We start from the raw sequence: 21,518 nt of genomic DNA, 5'->3' as shown, positions 1-21,518 counted from the left end.
ACACAAGTTGAGATGGCAGACGCGGTGAGCAGAAGAGATAACTGCGGCGACGGCTTTGTGTTGGAAATGAATTCGTTGGCGGTGGCTCTTCGCAGAAAGCATTGCTTTGCTTGTGAGGGAATGGATTTTGAGTGGCACAGCATTTCGAGTGGGAATATTGGGGAAACTTAGCTGAATTGTGCATCCTATTGAGCGCCCATCTCCAGATGTCGCCAGTGGAGATACTGCAGTCTCGATTGGCCATAGATTCGTTATCTTTTTCAGTAGCTAAGACACTCTATGGATTGTTTCCATATGCATCGGTTGCGGTGACGCTACAATCGCTCACTTGGAAAGTTCCATAATTAATCGGAATCTTGTCTGTGTGAAACTATTATGATCACAATAACATATTCATAAGAAGTTTTCCCTGCAGCATCCTTCAGTCTTATTTTCGTCTTATGTCTTGATAAGTTTGTGCGCATGTAAGAAACAACGTTCATGTCCTTATCTTACCACAATAACCCGTAAGGTCTTTTCAAATTGAATATTCAGTTTTTAAACGCGTCCTTATCTAATCAACACAAAATATCTCACTACATTACCCCGAACACGGCGGGACACTTACAGACGGAAGAATAACACAGGTTATTCTACACTAATGAAATACCACGCCTGCATTTCAACTGCCAATGTCCACCATGTCTCCCGTAACGACACAGCCTTCGTTACACAGGTCACGAACCCAAACTATGTTTCCAACATTACCAAAACTTTAACTGGTTCCAATGATTTGAATGCAGATCTGCATTTTCTCCGCCGCTCCAACAACATCCACCATTGCCGTGTCCACCACCAGCCTTTTCTCACAATAGGCTCAAAAGAAGTACGGTCGTGCTGTCTTCCTTGATAAAATTTGCATGAACCCCGCCTGAGATTGTTTCATTTATTCATGCGGCAACAACGTTACAGCCCCGAATCTCATTTAAACTCCGAAGCAGCTCAAATTTAATGTTCCTCGACCGGCGCGCCTTTCTCGCAGTCCGGCCCACCTTAATTTTCGCCCGCCCGCTGACCACGGGGAAATGGCGTTTGTTCACAAAACGCCTGCAAGTTTGCATCTCCATAGCGGCACCAACCGCACCCGCCCGTGCCCTTCGGAGCAACAATGGTGCATTCTGGCTTCACTGGATTAGAGTGACAATAATGCCAAGCTATAATTAAGCCTCAGCACGACATGTCCGTCGTGCCACGTTCAGCCATTTGGAATGACAGTTCACCTAGCTTGTCGCAGGGGAAAAACTGGTATGATGTAGATTTGTACGCTGCCCCCCGAAATCAATGTTGGGGCCGCACGCGAGAAGCAAAGCGCCTTTGACGCGGTGTCGCGTGCAACACGCAATCACTTCGATTCAACAACCGTCCGGCAATGAAACGCCGCCAGCCAACCAACCAATCAATCAACAGTGCGTGTCTTCATATTCTGTCGCATGTCATCAGTAATATAAATGGTGGTCACTGTCATCCAATAGAGCGCTAAAACAAATCCACTTCCAACCGTTTCAGTGGAGAAAACTATATTGACAGAATGGGAAATGTGAAGTTGGCTTCACCTTAGTTAAAGATATCTTGTGGGGGAGCACGCTTTACAGGACCTCTGAACGCCTGACGACCTCCGAACATCGTGAGGCGCGGATAACAAAGAAATAAATACACTCTTAAAAATGAGTTTCTCCCGCTGTCCCTCACTCCTTCCTGCTGTCCTCTCTCCGTCTGTCCACATCTGTACGCCGCTCATAGCCACAGTTGCTTCGCGGCGCTAACACGCAATAAAAAAAAAACATGAGTTTTACCACATAGCACGCTCCTAGCCAGCCATCGTCTCGAATGACAACGTTCTCACCCCTGATTTGTTGAAAACGGGAGGCGGAGCCTTTTTGCGACACTTATGCAGTCCATAATTGTCACTAAAATGCGCACGCCTCCCGTTTCCAGCAAATCAGTGGAGAGAACGATGTCATTCGAGATTATGATTGGCTAGGAGCGTGCTATGCGGTGAAGTTCTGTTTTAAGAGTGTATAACAATAAATTTATAGAACAACATATAACCATAAAGAAATAAAAATAACAAAGTAATATTCATAAAGAAATCCCATCCATAGGCGAAAATCACTAAATAAATTTTCTTTTTGCAAGTACTGTACTTATGTTGTACTGCACTTATGTACTTAAGCATGTACTTATGACTGTTTTCTTTGACTCCTTGCAGTGTCTCCCTTCCAACATGACCGGCGCGGCCCTTCTTTCATCCACGAACCCCCGCGGCGCGTCAACTTTTCCAACGACACGGGGGCGAGCGTTCCTTGCACCGCCGTCGGGTCGCCGGAGCCACGCGTTCAATGGACAACGTCGGACGGCGTTCCGGTGACGGACATTCGCAGTCTCCGCTACGTGCGGCCCAACGGGTCTCTCGTATTCCCGCCCTTTCGTGGGGAGGATTATCGACAGGATGTTCATGCTGCCATCTACCGGTGCACTGCTTCCAACGCACTCGGCACCATCGTTAGCCGAGACGTGCGCGTGAGAGCTGGTGAGTGATCGAGATCGTGTGTGAAGTAGTGATGCAAAACTATCGATAGTACTATCGATACTATCGATAGTCGTATGAGAATCGAACTATCGGAAGTAAGAAAACTATCGATATCGCTATCGATAACACTATCGATAACACTATCGATAGTCGACAGTCGGTAGTCAAAAACTATCGATAGGATACCGCCGCTTGTGAATCTGGGAGATCCACCAAAGCAGTACCCAATCGTTTTGTGTACGCAAGGAAATAAGGTGCGCACTGCGCATGCGCCAAACGTGGCTTTGCGTATAGGGGTAGCGTGAAGCGCTAAAATACACAGGGTTGGACAGAAACGACTGGAGATGGGCGTGTTTCTGTCCGTCCTTGTCTAGTTTGAGCTCTCCAGATTCTCCCTATCGAATACCAACGAGCCCAAAGGCCTACATTCGCGTATAGCGCATGCTCGGTGTGGACACGGTATCTCCTTTCGTACGCGAGGCGTCTTCGTAGGCTATAGTTAAAACCTTGACACTATCAGCAGCGTCAACGCACCTAAGTGTGTTACGTTCAAAACATAATCGCGAATTTATCGAATATAACGCAGCATCGTTGTGTCACGCATTTTCCTATACAATATGCATAAGACAGGTGTGCTCCAATAAAGGTTTTTCAGAAATGTTCACGATTTTTGCTGTTTAATGTTTACGTGTACAAAAGCTGAAGGACAACGCTCAGGCAAAGAGAAAACATCGAAAGTTTTCAGGACACACTTAAGCTTGAGACACTAAAATTACCATGCCATATGTACCATATCACGAAAGTTGTGTTGAGCATATCGCACCATATCACGATTGTGCAAGTAGGAAGAACGTATCTCATTCTTATACCGAATATTCTAATTTACGTAAAACGTGCTCGCCTGTAAATTGTTTAAAGTATTTCTTCTTTCCCACGTACCATAAACAACTGGAACAAATCTCCATCCTGGACAGTCAGTGCAATAAATAAATACCGAGCAGCTTTTCTTTATCCATTCCATTATTCTTTCAATTTTTTCTTTAACACGTCACCATCACCGAGCAGTTTCATGTTGCGATTCGGGAACATGTTTGCTCCTGATTTTGCCCTCATTTGCGTCACCCCTGTTGGTTGTTCAGTACTCGATCTAAACAATGTTGTGTTGCTCTCTGGGACCACTCCCGTTCACGATTATTAGGACCTACTCTAAGTAAGCAGGCATTACTTTGGTAAAATAAATAAATAAACTTATTTCTTCCACTACCACACCACAAGCTACGTTTCATCTTGACTTTCCCAATCCGTTTCCTTGCCAGTAAACACTTTATCTTCAGTTTATGAATATGCTTCAATTTAACAAAGGCAAAGTGCCTTTTGACTACTACTCCCCTAGAAAACCATCGAATGCAGCCAAAGCCATGCAAGCTTTACGCAATATCCCAGTGAGCAAGACCCCACTATCAAATTACGGATGACGTATCCCTCAATTTCAAAACCCTTCGTCGTTTCTTCGTACTCAGAAAGCAAATCGTCTGCCTTCCGAAATTCGACCTCAGTGTGCAATTCATCTAGGAAGCACATATCCCATGTGCACATTACGATCGGAACTAAAATATGTGTAGCCGACGTCGTAGTATCCATCTGCTTCGGAAAATATATCAGGTTGAACTCTGGGACCGTACAGCGGCAAACGGAGTGGAAGCTTACAGAGAGGAAAGTAGAGAGGAGAAAGTCCATTTCGTGAGAGTCAGTGAAGCGTTTTTTGTTTCCTTTCGAAGTAGATGGATTTTATAGATGAAGGGGATCTTACGATTTTCTGCGTGCTACGTCGAAGAACTTTAGATAAGAGAAATGAAGAACTCTTTGCTTCATTTGAAAAGTTGATCCACCTTTGTCCCGATTAAAAAAATGAGGGGCTGCTGTGTTTGAATTGAATGTCTGCATGATTGCATGGAAGTCTCAATGCAAAATGGACATAAGGAAAACTACGAAATACGTCAACTGCGATCGATTCAGTGAATTAGTTGGAAGGTCATTCGTGTATCGTGCTATATAGTACTCGTTCGCAGTGGCATTTTGAAGTTTAGATGCCCAGTTTAGGTGCCCAGGTGTGACGCAATAGAAATGCCATAACATTCTAAGTTGCACACACACACACACACAGAAAATAGAGAGAGAGAGAGAGAGAAATTAAGGATAGGGTAGAGAGGGAGTACAAAAAGAGCGCCCAAACGTTCATCTCCAATAAAAATGCAATTAAATTGAGATCTCTCCCTTTCACTGTGTATCGCTTGGACAGTCGTGCGGTCTCATATGGCCTATGTCGTATCCTCTAAGGAGGGGGGGGGGACAGTAAAATCGGAGTAATTGTAGCTTTTAGTCCCGTAGATTGCGACTGCCCCACTGTAGTCCCCTGACCCCGAAATTTACTCCCCAGGACTGCAAATAGTTACTGAACGTCGCAAATGGTCTTCTGAATGCAACAGTCTACGTTAATAAGTGCACTTCGTGAATTTGATGGAATAAGGCCATATATAACGTAGCAAACTTAGCAATTTCTACCCCCACACAGTAGGAAATGGTTATCGGTTCTTTCTTGGCAAATTGTGCCCTATGCATGTCCGAAGATTTTATATCACACGACATATCACGGTTGACGGTTTAATTCAAAGTATTTTCATTGATGCACATGAATTATGTACCAAGGACAGTCAGAGCAGAGCGTAAAATGCAGTCCCCACTCTTTGAGGTTCATTTAGTCCCGCGCAGGTACACGCTAAAGGAACTAATTTTTGTGGCAACGCAATTACTCCTTCTTTCCTTACAGTAAATGTACGCTGAAAGGTGAAAGTGCGGACAGCCACGAAGTCATAGAGGTGCAGAATTTATGAGGTACAGACGACCGGAGTAAGACAAGCAGCAATAGGTGCGCTCTAATAAGATTGTCGCCGTTCGAAATATCCACGTTGTCGCTGGACCGTCAAAGAACCTTGATGGTTTAATCAACATAACCGCCAGTTCAGTAACTCCAATGTTTCATCGGTGTGCTTCTTCCCACAACGAACGATTTAATTTGTGCCACGAAACAATATCCATGCATATTCGCCTCCCGAACGTCTCCACACAATGCCGACCTCTCCACATTCGAGCGTCCACAAAGAATTAATGCCTTCGCAAGTTTCCTTAATGAAATCTTCACACAACGTCGTTTCAATGAAGCGACTTGTTGGATCCTAATTAGCTAGTTCAACTTTCCCTCTCACAAAGTAAATTCGTAATGAATAGGCCTTAATGTAGACTCTTCTTAACAGGGTCTGATTGCGAATTCTCGTTACAGCTTGGGAGCATATTTATTGTACGCAGAATACGGTATTGAACTTAGAACTGCAGGGTGAGGAGAATGTTGAAATTGCGGTTTAATGAATGCGGAGGAGATGCATTGAAGAAATTAAGGAAATTAAAAAAAAAGTGCTTCAGTAGACTTTAGTATTTAGCGCTACACACGTTATAAGGCCTCATTTTCCATTTCCATTTTTCTTTTCTTCCTTTTTTCTTTCACTCTATTAAACATATCCCCCCCTCCCCTCATTTTCTCTCTGATCCGATTGAATGGCAGAAAATTGGATATATAGTGCTGGAATATGTAAGTGCAACCGAGAAACCTTAGATGGCAGCACTTCTTAAGGGACTATTTACTGCAAGCAACGCTACTTTAGTATAGTTTATCTTATCTTCGGTGTTTTCTTCTTTCATCCCCAGATCGCATTCGTACCTACACGTCTACGTCTCCTACACGTCTTTCCTACGTTATCTATCCTTCTATTTTGTCGTATCCCTAGAATCCATCCGAAGTCAACCCGTCACCTCAGGGGGCAAGCAGACACGCCACCAAATGATCCACCGCGACCAGTCCACACGTCTGAGATTAGCGTCAGTAGTTCACCTTGCCAACCGGAGTCCACCCTTCGTAAACTTCGTATTACTTCTCGTACCAATCAGGTCTCAGGCCCGATCTTGATATTTTTCTGTCACTACCATAGTCACTGAATTAGTTACATTTTACAGCTACTTTCACCAGAACTAGTAACGAGTTACAGTTGAAGTTTACCTCATGATATACGTTAAAAATAAGTTAACTGTTAGCGTAAGTGGTTATCGAAGAACAGTTACGAGCTACTTGTAACTACCACCCAAGAGAGTGCCATAGCAGGTGGACTGCAAGCCAGCAACGCCCGTCGCGTCAAGTGACTCTAATCGTGACTATACGATGGTCCTCGTAGAGCAAGAGAATTCCTGGCACGAACGACGCGGGGAGCACGTCAGCGTTTAGGGCTTAAAGTAGGTGTGCGCGCAACACTACGTCGAAATCCTTCGCTCCGTTGAAGACGCCGAGCGGTGCTGTCGCTGCACGTCCCCGTGTGTACTGTACCACGTTACGGATCTCACTTAGATTATCGTCCTTTCTATGGCTCAGCGGGCACAACGCATGGCTGGCCAGGCTGTAGAAGTTGTGGATGGTCTCGACTCACATATAGAGGCTATTGTTGCCGCAAAGGGGTTGCGGTCGTAGTCCAGCAAGACGACTGTGACGATTCGGGATCAGCAAGCAACAGTTAGCAACCGGCTCGCAAAAGTTTGCTGAAAGAAGAGAATATACTTCCGGTGTAAGGGCGATAGTGACGATTGTAGATTTTATGGCGCGCGACTAGGGCTATAGCGTATAGAGCGCCGGTGTAAAGCGTGCTTGAGCATGATGCACTGATCTCTTGTATTTTGCAAGTACTTTAGTGTCTGGTGTCATCAAGTCATCATTGACTCTCTACTACACTTTCGATACAGTCCATGGCTATCGATGATAGCGCGCTTACAATTAATAAGAAAGTGATGCATTATACCCCCCCCCCCCCCGTTCCTATTCTCATGTAGCAAAGGAATAAAAAAAACTCTCCGTCCGCTTCATAAATTATCGTACCTTCAAAGACACAAGTTACAAGCACTGCTTTCCATTAACCCCGCACGAGTAATCCTCGGGGCTTTTTTTTTTCTTCTTGTGGCGATATGTTATTCTTTCGGTGCTCGAAATATCGAGAAATAATCCGTGGATGAACCGAAGAGAGGGGCAAAAAATAACACTGCTCGAAAGATAACAGCGGAGGAAAATGACCCGCAGGCAAACTGCTGCGTGAAATGTAAAAAAATGCATCTATTGTAAGCTAGATTGAACTAAGTGAGAAGCGACAGTACCTTATTTTAAAATGTGTCTTCTTCGATAAAGACGCGATGTTCGCTTTTGAGAATACCTGTCATGTGGGTTTAGTATTGTCTGTGAAGTTCATTTATCTGTGTTAATTAGCTCGGAAGTTTTGGTATAATCTATATTTAGCTTGAAAAGTAATATTAGCAATACGCGAATGTTGTTTCGCCTAGAGTCACTAAATAAGCTTCGCTTCAGAGTATCGACACTGATATCCAAGGGAGAGCAGGAGCGCCATCTTGTTTCCGCACCACACCGGTACCATCCCCCGTTGAGGATAAAAGACAGCTAACATAATGCACGCTGTGAGATAGAGGAGCGTCTATGATTGTTGCGCTATAATTCATGTATTGTCCACCAGAGCGTTCCGAGGCTGTCAAGGTGAGCTCAAGGCCGTCACCCTTGATGAGCTGCTTGCAAACGAAAGGAACATTTCACCCGCGCACGATAGATGCCATCACTTGCTAAAGTGCTCTGAAGTGCTTGTGCGCGTGGGCAGCGTGGCGCGGAAACAAGATGGCGCATGCTCGCTCTTGGAACTCTGTGTCGCTACTCTGAAGCGTAGCTTATTTAGTGACTCTAGTTTTGCCTTTCTTCGACCTCCATTCCACCTGACATTCTCATTGAGTACGTTTTGAGCTACTTGAGTACCATTCTTATCAACTTTTGGCAGCAACTTAATAGACAGGCACAGATCGGTGCGTTCGCAGCGAGGTACAGATACAGAACCTGCTCGTTGGTGCTCGATCCAATGTCATACTGAAGACTGCGAGATGGTTTGTTCGAATCCTATACAACCGTCTGAAGGTTTTCGCTGAGTTTTCGGGCAAACGTTCGAGGCGCACGCCGGCACAGTTCCCCATGAAGTCGCCCCACGACGCATGCTACCCCCTCGTTTCCCACTGCTTCCTGTTGCCGACTGTCCATCTGTTTATGTACGCATACCTCTCATAGCCACGGCTGCTTCGCGGTGCTTACACGACACTCAAATGTCAAATATGTCCTGTATCTCGTTCATCTCAGACTCGTGTCCGGTGACTAGCACTTGCGCACCTTTGCGGTCTCAGACAGTAGGCAGCGCGGAAACCGTAATCGTGTTAACCATGTTGACCATCATGTTAACCATCATGTTGACCAGGAGGGCTAACTAAGGGTAGCAGACCATATCCTCCAAACTCCCATTTCCACCGACGTCCCAAATCAACCAAAAGCTCGTTTCCTCCGAAAAATGTTCGGAGGTTCTGGGCTTTCGGTTGATATGAGCAAGCGGCTGGCAGTGACCCACATCATCCAAATACTCTTTTCATCACTTCATGGACACGACCTCATTTATACGTATTTCCTTTCCAAGCTTCACTTCTGAGCTTTAACGAATAGAAATGACATGACAGGTACCCACCTCACACCGAGTATCGCGTCGTTTCCACCCACCCATGCTCAGGCTTCTTTAATGTGGGTTTTGTACACCAGTTCTCATTTTTATATCCGTCATATCTGTTACATCTCCAGGGAGAATTAACAACAACAACTTTATTTTTGACCTTGGAGAGTGGGGCGTTTCATCGCCACAGGCGATACTCTACCCCTTGGAATGGGGGGAATAAAATAACGAGCCCCTTCACAATAACGATCGAAGTCCGATGGTGTCCAGAAATGTCAGAAGAGCTTTGATCGCAGAGCGTTGCTGGGCTGGATTGGGCCAGGGACCAAGGACCAGGGAGAATTATTAAACACACACACACACACACACAAAGCTATAGAATGTCAGCAGACCGCCTACATTACGGTACAGAATGGACATTTCGGGCACCGGATGAGCAGCAGCCAGGGACCCACGTGACGACAAGGGTCACGTGACCCTCTCTGGTCAGTTGTAGCCTTGCAGGGGGTACATCGGATTGCCGCACACTTCAGAGCCGTGTACCCTTCGTCCTCTCCTTCAAAAACGGGAAAGGCGTGTCCTTTCAAGTATCCCGCTTTCGGTGGTTATGGGCGCTCGGATGAAAATAACATTTGGGGGATGTGGGTCACTGCGACCCGCGTGCTCATATCAACCGAAAACCCAAAACCTCCGAACATTTTTTCGGAGGAAATGAGCTTTTGGTTGATTTGGGACGTCGGTGGGAATGGGCATTTAGAGGATATGAGGCCTAACCCTAACTAAGAGCTAGGTTTAGCCTGTGTGTCTTTCCCTCGCCTTTCCTCAAACGCTCCAAGGTAAACGCCGGCCCAGTTCCTCGTGAGGGGTGTCAAGGATGCACGACGGCCACCACCACCACCCGAGCAGCATGTATCCATTTCAGGCAGGCACCACATGTAGGTCCACTAGATAACATGACCCATCCATCGCGTGTTTCATTGACACATCAATATAGTACGTATGTAGATGATTGATCAGTAGAAGTACAGCGTACACGGTACTGTCGGGTGCAAAGTTGGGCACAGAACGTTCCTCTGCCAAGCTCATGCGCCACATATTGCAGTTATTTGTTTTTTTTAATTAAGTTCTGCTTCCGTCAACGTTCGTCCGCGCTTCGAATGGTTGCCTGGATGACTCACTCCTGTAATTAAATAACGCATGACACCAGGTGGAGCAGCATGAAAGCTTCCGTTGTGTTTCAATCCCCCTGATCGCCCGATTGCTCCGAGAGGGGGAGCTAAATGACAAATGGTCTCCGGCGACCGATAGTGTGCGCCCAGCACTTTGGTAGGTGCCGTTACGGAAGACCTTTGGCACTTACCCACGACCCCGTCTATCTCTCCCCACAGTAGCGAAATCCTTATCGCCACAATCAGACACATATCGAGCGGTACGGTTCCGGAAAGCGCACTCCCGTATCTGCGTGGTTTATCGGAAAGAAAAGTGATGGGAATTCGGCAGAGGGCGGGGGGGGGGTGGGTGGCACCCTTGTCTGCTGGTGTTTTAGGGTTTTTGTTCGTGTGTGTCTTTCTTGTAGGTATTTTGGGGGTTATTATAAGAGCCTTAGTGTGTGGGTGTAGGGGAGGGGTTTGCAAAATCACTGCACCGTGTGCGTCATCCATTCTTCTACTGTTTCCCATATGTTTTCCTGGTTTAAGCAAGTTTGCAGTGAGAAATAGGTGGGACGTGTGCATGCGGTGCCGCTGATGGAATTGCTCGCCGTAGTCGGCCACGCTCAGGCGGGCAACGTCACGACTATCGCAGGGAGAGAGGGATCGTGCGTCTTGGGCAGACTTCACAGGAAACTGTTGCGACATTTGTCTCAAAGGCGTCAGAGCAAAGCCCAGGGAAAGCACCCAGACAAGCACAGCCGACGCCTGTTTCGTTCCCGTGTCACCTCCCAGTCTCGACGTGAAATGCCATCATCAACGTGTGCATGTAGGAGATATGTTCGAAGTGGAGTTTCCAATGGGAGAAATATGCATATCGAATGTGTTCTCTTATCTCTCTCTCTCTCTCTTTTGTGTGTGTGTGTTAAAATCAAAGAGCAAAATTGTGATCATGTCGGACGCCTTGAAAGATGGTGGACATAATTAGATCGAGAAAAATCTTCGTCCTGTTCCGACGCGAGGAATTATTAATTAGCCAAGCACTTGCCACTTTGCGCGCGCGGACGCCGAGTGATGCTAATGATAAGATTGATGGGGAGCGTTAAATTTATCTCCGCTGCGTGGAACTGACGTGAAAGATTGCGCCTTCTCGCGCTGGGTTTGACAGCACATATTTTGGAAGGCTGAGCTTAGATGACGTAGTACGTGTAATGCTATACTTTCTGCTCGAATTAAAAACTCTTACTCTTTAGCCCTCTCTCGGTCTCCACGCTGGTAGTCATCCTCGCCCTAGTGCCTGTAGCTTCTCTCAGAGTTCATAATGTCAAAGTATTACTACAGGGAGTGCTATGTTCGTCCTTTCTACAAGGAACGTATACATATATATATATATATATATATAAGGGGGAAAAAATTAGCAGGAGCTCTTTGGCTGCACGTATAGCATATGTTTGTAAGTCAAACGTCGCCATGCCAGTACTGGACAGCTGTTTCGGCCTTCTTGGGCCTCATCAGCAGTACGCAGGCAGGCAACGTTTGATCGGATGGCGTCAGAAGGTCACGTGGCACGTGAAGCCTCCCGTCAGGGTGTCATAGGACACCTCTGAAAGCCCAGTGCAAAGCCAGTCAAATGTATAAGGGGGAAAAAATTAGCAGGAGCTCTTTGGCTTCACGTGCCACGTGACCTTCTGACGCCATCCGATCAAACGTTGCCTGCCTGCGTACTGCTGATGAGGCCCAAGAAGGCCGAAACAGCTGTCCAGTACTGGCATGGCGACGTTTGACTTACAAACATATATATATATATATAGTTGAAATAAATGGGAGACAGAAGACGAAAGTAGGGGAAGTAACAAAAAAAGGGTTTATTAAAACTTAAAAATCATAAAAGTTAGGGAGGATGTCTACGTTATATATATATATATATATATACAATGCAGAAGAAAAGCCATTAAAGAAACAAGTAAATGACACTAGACATGTTTGAAATTCAAAATTACAGATTAAGATGGCTTCTATGGCTGTGCGCAGAGAAACAGAACTATTATATATATATATATATATATATATATATAGGGTGAGGTAAAAGGATTCTCAAACGGCCACGGAGTTTTACAGAAGTTCAAAAAAAGACGAGGAAACAGATTTTAGGGAAGTTACAAACACTAGTTTATTACATAGGGAGACGTTAAAAAGTAAAATGGGCAAGGGGTCGACGTTTCGACAGTGGCACTGTCTTGGCCAAGACAAAAGAAATATATATATATATATGACGTAACAACGAAGAGACCGAACTCACGCTCGTGCATGGGCAGGATTATTCATTAAACTAATATTGCTCTGGACGGATGTTCCAGTGTTCATCTCATATATATATGTATATACAGGGTGTCCACGATAAGTGTGAACAGATTTTAAAAAAATATATATAACACTTTTTCCAAGATAAAATCAATTGCAATATAGCATATGCTGAAGGGCACTCCCTAGCTGGGCATTAGCAAAGTCCAAAGGCAATGTCTTAATTAACTTTCATTAATTAACTTTTTAATTATAAAAGCTACAAAGTTGTCCCAATGAGAACATCTGTTCCTTTCGGTCACCTGATATCGTAGCCGTTTTCAGAACAAAAATCTGTTCGATAGATCGCCCGCAAAAAATTCGTGAAGGAACGCCATTTTTTTCTTTATTTTGTTCATTGCGCTTCTTAGAAGACGCGTATTTCCTTCATCCCCAACAGGAGAGGGGGAAGGAGCACAGTGCCGCCTCATGCGTCGAAGATGAGCTTTAACTTGCGGAAACAAAACAAAAACAAATGTATCGGGTGACTCTATCAGAACAGGCGTTACCTTGGGTTGCATTTTCTGTTTCCTTTTAATCTTTTTCCAGGACGCGAGAGGCGATAGTGTGCTCCTTCTCCCTCTCACATTGGGGGTGAAAGAAAGACGCGTCTTCTAAGAAGCGCAATGAACAAAATAAAGAAAAAAATGGCGTTCCTTCACGAATTTTTTGCGGGCGATCTATCGAACGAATTTTTGTTCTGAAAACGGCTACGATATCAGGTGACCGAAAGGAACAGATGTTCTCATTGGGACAACTTTGTAGCTTTTATAATTAAAAAGTTAATAAATGAAAGTTAATTAAGACATTGCCTTTGGACTTTGCTAATGCCCTGCTAGGGAGTGCCCTTTAGCATATGCTATATTGCAATTGATTTCATCTTGGAAAAAGTGTTATATATATTTTTAAAAAATCTGTTCACACTTAGCGTAGAATAAGAACTGCTACTTCACACCTTAGTTGACATACACCTTACCAACATGCACACATACTTACTTACTTACTTACACACATAGGACTCCTTAAAGGAGCGCAGAAAGCGCCTCAGTTACGACCATTTTGTTCAAACCAGGCCGTTAACCTGACTGCTAAAACGCACCATGCGAAGTGATTCAGTCGACAGATGCATGCATATCGCGGAATTCGATTTTGAAAATCGCGACCGCGCGCGACGGTGGCAGTGCCCGCAACTAGCCGCCAGAGTCGTTTTGACGACATCGCGGTGCGACCCGCTAACTGGTTTGCTTGTTTGGAGAAGCGTCGTCTGCTATACCGAGACAGAACTAGGAGTAGAAACGAAAAAGAAAAAAAAAAGTGCGAAAAGCGCCGGCCCCGATTGGAGCGCGGTCTCTCTTGTAACCCTGATGACATCACAATCGTCGTCCGCCTCCTCGTTTCGGCCTGCTGAGCGAGTCGAGCAGGAACGCGCGCGTCGATGTTCGGGGGCGTCTTATTCCAAGAAAAATACTGCGTACAGAGAATTTTTTTGTGTGTTAGTTGTCACGTCAAGTTACATCCTTTCGTAATTTGCCAGAAACAGAAAATCTTTTCGATGGCTGCGATTATCTACAGTATGGAATGCAGTACATAATGAGTATATACACAGGTGCAGAGTATTTACAGGGCAAATGAGAGCAAGTGAATGACGCTCAGGGGGGCGCACCAGAGACGGTCACACAGCCACTGTCAAGCAAGATAGAAGGGTGATGCCGCCATCTGCGCGCGAACTCTTGCACTCCTAAAGCGAGGTTATTACTTACACTGGAACCTACGCAGCGTCTCAATGTCTTTTGATTCACGAAGTGATTGAAATACGTCAAAACGAGTCAAGTAAGTCAAAAGCGAGACCTTCATGCCCTAGCTAACTGCATTGAAACCAGCGGCGTTGCCGGATGAATACAGCATCTGCACGGTGCCGGTGCCTTCGCGGTCATGCTGAAAAACTGAAAGGTCGCGAGATCGAATGCCGTCACCACCTGTGTAGCCTCAAGTTTTCTCTGTCGCGCCTCGCAGACGCATGTCTGGACATACTACATTCCTGCTCATACTAACCTCTCCGTCTACCCCTTCCTCCAGCTATTCTCTCTCTCCACTTGTTCACGGCTGGATACCGGTCGTATAGCCAGATTTGCCCCGCGGTCTTATCGCGAAAGGAGAAATGCGACCTTGCATCCAGAACGTGCTTCGAACGGAGCGTAATGAAATACGTGCTAAACTACATACAACCCTCGCGAGCCTGAATCGTGAGAGCATCCATGGAGACGTGCGTGTTGACAAGTCTCGTTGCGTCTTAGGTACGGAAGAATAAAAGAGTAATAATAAAGAAAGTCGAGTTGATGAAAGTATGCTCGGCTCCGAATTCCTTTCGGACACGGGCAGGCGTGTAGCAGTTCTCCGCGGGAGACGTGCAAACGCGCGGAATTCTCGACGCTATGACATCGCTCTTGGGCGACTGTCTTAAAAAAAGAACTGTGCAATGCTCGGCATGTTCCTCTCCGTTCCTGTCGCGCTCGTCACTAGGTATGAAGAGCGCTCTGGTATTAACGCTCCGTTTGCGCTGGTATTAATTCCCGTCGCTATACTGTCGAATGCCGACGCGAGGGTGCGTGCCGTTTTTAGCGGACGAATTTGTTTTTGGTCCGTGAAAGACGGTGTTCATTTGTTTGCCCCGTCTCTCAAACAGGCGCAGAAAGCAACTTTGAAATGCAGGGCGGTGAACACGCATGGGTGGTCAGCACTGATTTATCCAGACCTCCCCCTACCCCCCTAACACCCCTCCAAATATTTAGTGACACCCCTCTAACTTTTTCACCTGTGTACCCCCTACAGGGGGTGCCCTTGCGATTCCAGCTTTAGATACATGTCGGTGATGACATGTTAAGCTGTAATGACGTAACTATAATAATGACCCCCCCCCCCCAATTTTTTTTTCCAATACCACTCGGTGCTTGGGATTCTGGATAAACCACTGGTGGTCAGTGTATTCTCATTGTTTTTTGTGCCTGCTTCATAGGAACTGAACAACAACAACAACTAAATCCTGACTATGGCCTGGGGTGATTCACCGCTTGAGAGGAGCTCCCTGCTCCCCCTCCCTTCAAATCCGCGTATTGATCTTTCATAGGAACTGAGGCCTTGCACTACTTGCCGCCAACCCCTATGCACCTTAAATATCAGTGTACTGCTCCGCTGTACAAATATAAAATGGAACGCGCTCTCGGTCCCTTGCATCCGTATCGCCGTTACAAGTAACGCCGTTACAGTAATCGATACTTCTACTGTATCGGAGTGCGTATCGCGATACTTTTTTAAATCCGTATCGGAAAAGTATTCCCGCTACAAATTTATGGTAACGTGATCTCTGTATCGTTACCGACACCGATTCTTTTTAGTGTCCTCACCCTTTCTTCACCGACCACATGTCTCACTCTTATTCATTGTCAATGGTCCGCCTAGCCCTCAACAAGAAGGCTGTGGACACGCCTAAGTGATCCGTAACCGGAATTATGGAATTATAAAAACACATGTTCGCTGTTTTTCTTAGAAACGGGAGGAAATAACCATGCTGAGTTCAACAAATGAGTTGAGGTCAACGAACAGATGTCAAGTCTTTGACAGTGCGCTCTGGATTCCACTGCAAAGCTGTGTGTCGCACTCAGTCACGCTCACATATACTGTGGTATTGTTAACTTCGGATAGGATTCATTGGTCATTGGACTCCACGGTATGTGTCGGCCTCACACTAACGTAATTGTCACACTGGCCTCTGTCAGCTGCCGGAGAGACCACGGCCTACAAGGATGGCAATACGACTTCGAGAACCAGCTATTGATAAAAGCCAAGCATAACGTGTCCGAGCTACATATGAAATATGATGTCTTTTTACTGCAAAGCTCTTCACGTAAGCGAGATTTCTATGTTGCATCATCTTCGTACTTCAAGCAAAAGTATCGCGTTACTTTTTTTTAGTAACGGTAGCGGTACTGCGTTACTTTAAAAAGAGGTATCGATATTGGTATTTCGGCACTTTTTACTCATCACTTTTTAACGAGTATCGGGTACCATATACCAGATACCATATTTCGGTAACGGGTACAACACTGATTCCAGGGTATCGGACAAACGTTTTCAAATTTCCTTTTTTCCCTCTCACTACGAACGACTGCATTCCTTTATCAGGAAATCAGTAGTGCCCCAAAGCTAGATGTTTTTTTTTTTTTTTTTGTTAACCGTTCTTCATTCAGTGGTGCAGTGGGCGTCTCATGCGTAGGGCACTGCCTACGTTTCCAACTTTTTTTTAAATGTAATTATCTCCTTGTGTGTTATCGGTTTGCAATTGTTCCGTTCCGTGTTTCTGTGTTGTAGTGTAACACGCTGTATGTGCTGTGTAATTACCCATTCCTGCTACAACTGCCAATAGGTAGTCAGAAGTAACGAATAAATAAATCAGTAACTAAAATAAATAAAAAGATTGGAGATTGGTCGCTACAGGCTATAGGAGATTCCCTCGCCCGCAGTGTGAAGAATCACACACACATAGAAACGAACGGACGCGTACTAAATTTCTAATTCCTAATTACCTCGGTCTATCCAGACTCTCTTGTACAATTTCCTGAACGTGCCATACGGGCGCAAATTCCTCCATAACATTGGGAAGGCTAATTCAGCGAACTCTACTCTTTGTGCAACCATGGAGGACATTGAGCACGTTCTCGTGCACTGTTCTAGGTGTGCACGTCAAGGGGCTACCATGAAATCTGCTCTCGACCGACTGGACAACCGCAACTTTGACCTCGTAAAAGTGCTGGGTCCTTGGCCACCAGACAAGAGGGATGCTGCCTTGTCAGCGCTTGTGACATTTATTCAGAGCTTTGCGTTGAAGTCAGTCTATTCGGACCGTGTGACTCATTGTGCGCTACGTTTACGTCTGTTTATGGGAGTAGCCGAATTTGTCGCGTGTCGAATTCAATCTCTCCTCATTACTTTTTTTCATCAACATCCTAATGAGAACAACAGTTTTAACTGTATGATTAATTACCGGTTACTACTGATGAACTCTTTACGTGATGAAATTTACTTATTAATTCAACTACCCTACATGTGTCCTAACAAGAGCGTATAGACTCCAGAGTAGTTCCTGCTATGTTCCTTTTGTGTTCGTCTTTCTTTTTTCTCTTTCTTTGCTGGGAATAGGAAGTCGCCGTAGCGTAGTCTAATCTTTCCCTCTTTTTTATATATATATAAAAAATATCCCCCCCTCCTTGCTATGACATTCCAAGAAGACTACGGTATCTCCCTAATTTAGTCGCCCTCTGCTTCCCTTTCTTCGCGTTCTCTTTTTACGCACTCCCCCAGCTCCACTGGCTAATTAAAATTCATGTCCTATCGCGCCGAGGTGCACAAAAACATCACGCCGAACATCATCAGCGACACGCTTCGAGAACCACCACCGTGACGCCTTCACGTCAGTTTGACGTGACGTTCGGGAGAGCGAGGGTAGGTGGAAGCCTTAAAAAACAAAGAGGCAGACACACGGCTTCGAAAAAAAAAAGAAAGAAAGAAAAAGATGGCCGGCAAAAACCATAAACCGTCGGGTGGAGCCACCACGGCCGTGTAATAGCTCGCAAAATGACAGGTTTCGGTGCAGCCTTAAAAGCCTCGTGACCGATCCAAAGCAGACGACGGTTAGAAGCAGAAGAAAGGAGGCCATTTCTGTTCTGCTCTTCTAGAAAAGCAGACGATTCTGCTAAGCGTATGGGTCCGTGATAAAAGCTCATCGACAGGAAAAACAGCTGCGCGGCTTTACGATGTGCTTCAGAGAGTGAACTCTATTTTTTGATAGCTTCTATCGTCTCAGATAAAGATTGTATTGGACGAAAAAAAAATGAAACGTTGTCTGTACAAAAAAAAGTTTTTTGTATGTTTTTTTTTTTATATTTCGTGTGAGCGGCGCACAGACTTGGACAAATGGAGACCCAATAGCAGGAAGGAGTCGGGGAACAGGGGAGTTAGTATGCGTCCTGGGCCGACTTCAGGGGGAACTGTGCCGACATTCGTCTGGAAACTCTGAGTGAAAGCCCAGGGAAAACCTCAGACCTCACAGCCGGTGTCGGGATTCGAACCCGCATCACTTGTCTCGGCGTGGAAGGCGATCATAACCACTACGCCAAACGGGAATGCAACAGATTTTGAAATGCTCGTTCTCTCTCTTTCTTTTCTCATATTTTTGTTTAGTGTTGTGGATACGTATTTGCGCTTTTAGAATCAGTATTCTAATCAATAAAAGTCAATTTTACGCTGTACCACACTGCCTTTTCAATATCCACATAACCCAGCCTAGTCGTTGAGACCCCCATTGCATAATACTACCATTGTCAGAAATTATCCTGGAATGATTTTCTAACGGTTCACTGGTTCACTAGCGAAGAAGTACGTCCCCACCCATCTCTGTCCCACCCATCTCTGTCCCACAGATCCGTCCGGCGTTAATGGCGGGGTTACGATTTCGTTTCATTTCGCAGTAACGGCCAGCTCCACCCTTGCAAAAATGAAATGTTCTCCTATCATTTCGACGTTTTTCGGATGTGTATTTGGCTTGATAGCGTATAAAGTACTCTAATTATCCGTAGGTTGTAAAACAAAATATCAATTGTCTCTGGCTTTTTGTTAGCGTGAGCAGTCCTAGTATTTAGTGCCTAATGTTTATCCTGTATATTCTCCTTGAAAGGGGAGCGGTGCCATGAATGTGCCTGAATGCTCTAGTACCTAAGCATGTCGATAGTTTAGTAGGCGCTGTTTCGGAGGGCACAAAAGGATGACGGTACTGCGTCCGTGTGGTGTGCTTTCAGCATGACATACTAAATCAACACCTTCACTGGTCGATCGTTGAAAAGACAGTATTAGTTAAAGCAGTGACATCACGTCATAGGTCACTGATGTGCTGTAAAACTAACATAAATGATAAGTAAAACTGTACATATATGTAGACTAATGCAGAGGTAAAGTAACAGGAGGGAAAAAAAGACGAACGCAGTGTTTGGTCTATATATCTCCATATTTTGCTTTCTCCAACCTCATCAGTAGGTAGACTAATGAATTTACTGCTTGACATACTGAACTCCCTTATTCCTAGGCTATTGTATAAACCATGCGGTCGTTCATGGGCACCATTACAAATTCAATTAATGTTTAGGCCGCGTTAGCGCCGCGAAGCAAATGTGGCTATGCGCAGCGTACAGACGTGAACAGATGGAGAGAGGACAGCGTGAAGGCGTGGGGGACAGGGGGTTAGTGTGCGTCCTGGGCCGACTTTGGGGGGGAGGGCGACGTTCGTCTGAAAAGTGTGCCGGAGAACCCAGGGAGAAAACCTCAGACAGCACAGCCGGTGATAGGACTCGACCCCCCCCCCCCCCCCTAAGTTTTCAGCATGACCTTGGCTACTACGAACGAACGACCCCATCCATTCCAGACTCTTATACCCCTATCCTACGAATATATCTAGTTTATGCGCGCAAGAAGCGTACCTTGCGAGGAAAACTGAGGTATACTTACTACAAGAATGAACTGTTTAAAAAAAATAAACAGAAACAAAAAACAGAAACATAATTCTAATGTGGTCAAACTACATGGCGAACAAAACTCTTCCTTCAGCACGCACAGAATAAGCAAGTTCACTTCGTCTTTTGTTTTCGCGGAATGTCTCTTACAGTTCTGCGCAAGTCTTCAAAAGACAGACGTGACCAGCCTAAGCGTATGGCGAGCGTTGGCGAGTCAGGAACGGTCGCCCAGTGCAACTGTTGTCCCTATAGTAATCAAGCTTAAATGTAGGAAAGGTTCTCTAATGACCGTACCGTAATGGTAATTGCTTAAAGGGCCTAATGTCCGTCCGTGCAGGTCTTAAGCGCTTTGAGTCACACTCATGCGGGCGCAGTTGAGCACGCTCTCTGTCTTTCAAAACTATATCTTAAGAGAGAGAGCGGTTTTCCCGAATTCCGAGTTGGGTCGTAGTTAGACTAATCTGGTCGTCGTCATGTTCAGGAAGGGTATTAAGTTTGATGCATGTAGCTGCGGAGTTCATTACTTTCAAAGATTTTGAGAGAGAGCGCGTCCAGTCTGAAATGGTGTTAGATGGTGGCTGCGATCCGTCGAGAAATTGAATAGAACTATATCTGGTTGCGGTACCACAGGTCGCCAGCTGTGTATGGACGCTACGTTCTACTGTGTACTCGTAAACTATGAACTGGGAGGCTGTATATATTTTTATTGTGATGTTTATGTTATTTATAGTCAGTATAGTCTAATCAGTGTACGGACACTTGTGTTCTTAAAGTCAATGCGTCAGCTTTCACAATAAGGCAGTGAATAACCTTCAAGATAATCTGGGGTAATAGTATAGGTGCAACGGCAGCTGTTCAGGTATTAGGGAGTTTTAGTGAATCGCCTTCTCCCAAGCGGTTCGCGAACGGTTTCGCCGCCGCTCAATCAGAGGATTCTATTCTGAGTCACCGCTTCTTGTGATTGGTCGCCATCTATACTGTTCGCAGGCGGTATCGCAGGGAACCAATGAGAAGGGGGAGTGACTCAGAGTGGAATCCTGTGGTTGGGCAGCGACAAAACCGTTCGCGAACCGTGCGAGTGGCAGCGACTCACTAAAACCATCTTTACTCAAACGGTTCACAAAAATTAGCTATCACTGCGAGCTTTCCTTGAAAAAGCCAAATTGACACAGCAGGAGCTTGAACACTATCCCTAACCATCCAAAACAACAGTGTTGTTGACTCTGCCGTCGTCATATTTCGCGCTGAAGACATACGTTTCCGTTCGCTC

General features: G+C 45.5%; 1 protein-coding gene across 2 annotated transcripts in view; it reads left to right on the top strand.

Annotated features, from left to right (window-relative positions):
• The window catches only part of LOC135394112 (cell adhesion molecule Dscam1-like), a 281,899-nt gene that overhangs the window by 97,371 nt on the left and 163,010 nt on the right, over positions 1-21,518 (top strand). For both annotated transcript variants that reach the window (XM_064624627.1, XM_064624626.1), the window contains exon 2: positions 2,249-2,569. In XM_064624627.1, coding sequence (XP_064480697.1) covers positions 2,249-2,569 — 321 coding nt within the window. The remainder of the gene's footprint in view (positions 1-2,248; positions 2,570-21,518) is intronic.

Source organism: Ornithodoros turicata, chromosome 5 (assembly GCF_037126465.1).
Source record: "Ornithodoros turicata isolate Travis chromosome 5, ASM3712646v1, whole genome shotgun sequence".
NCBI lineage: Eukaryota > Metazoa > Arthropoda > Arachnida > Ixodida > Argasidae > Ornithodoros > Ornithodoros turicata.
This window is presented reverse-complemented; position numbering and strand designations above follow the sequence as displayed.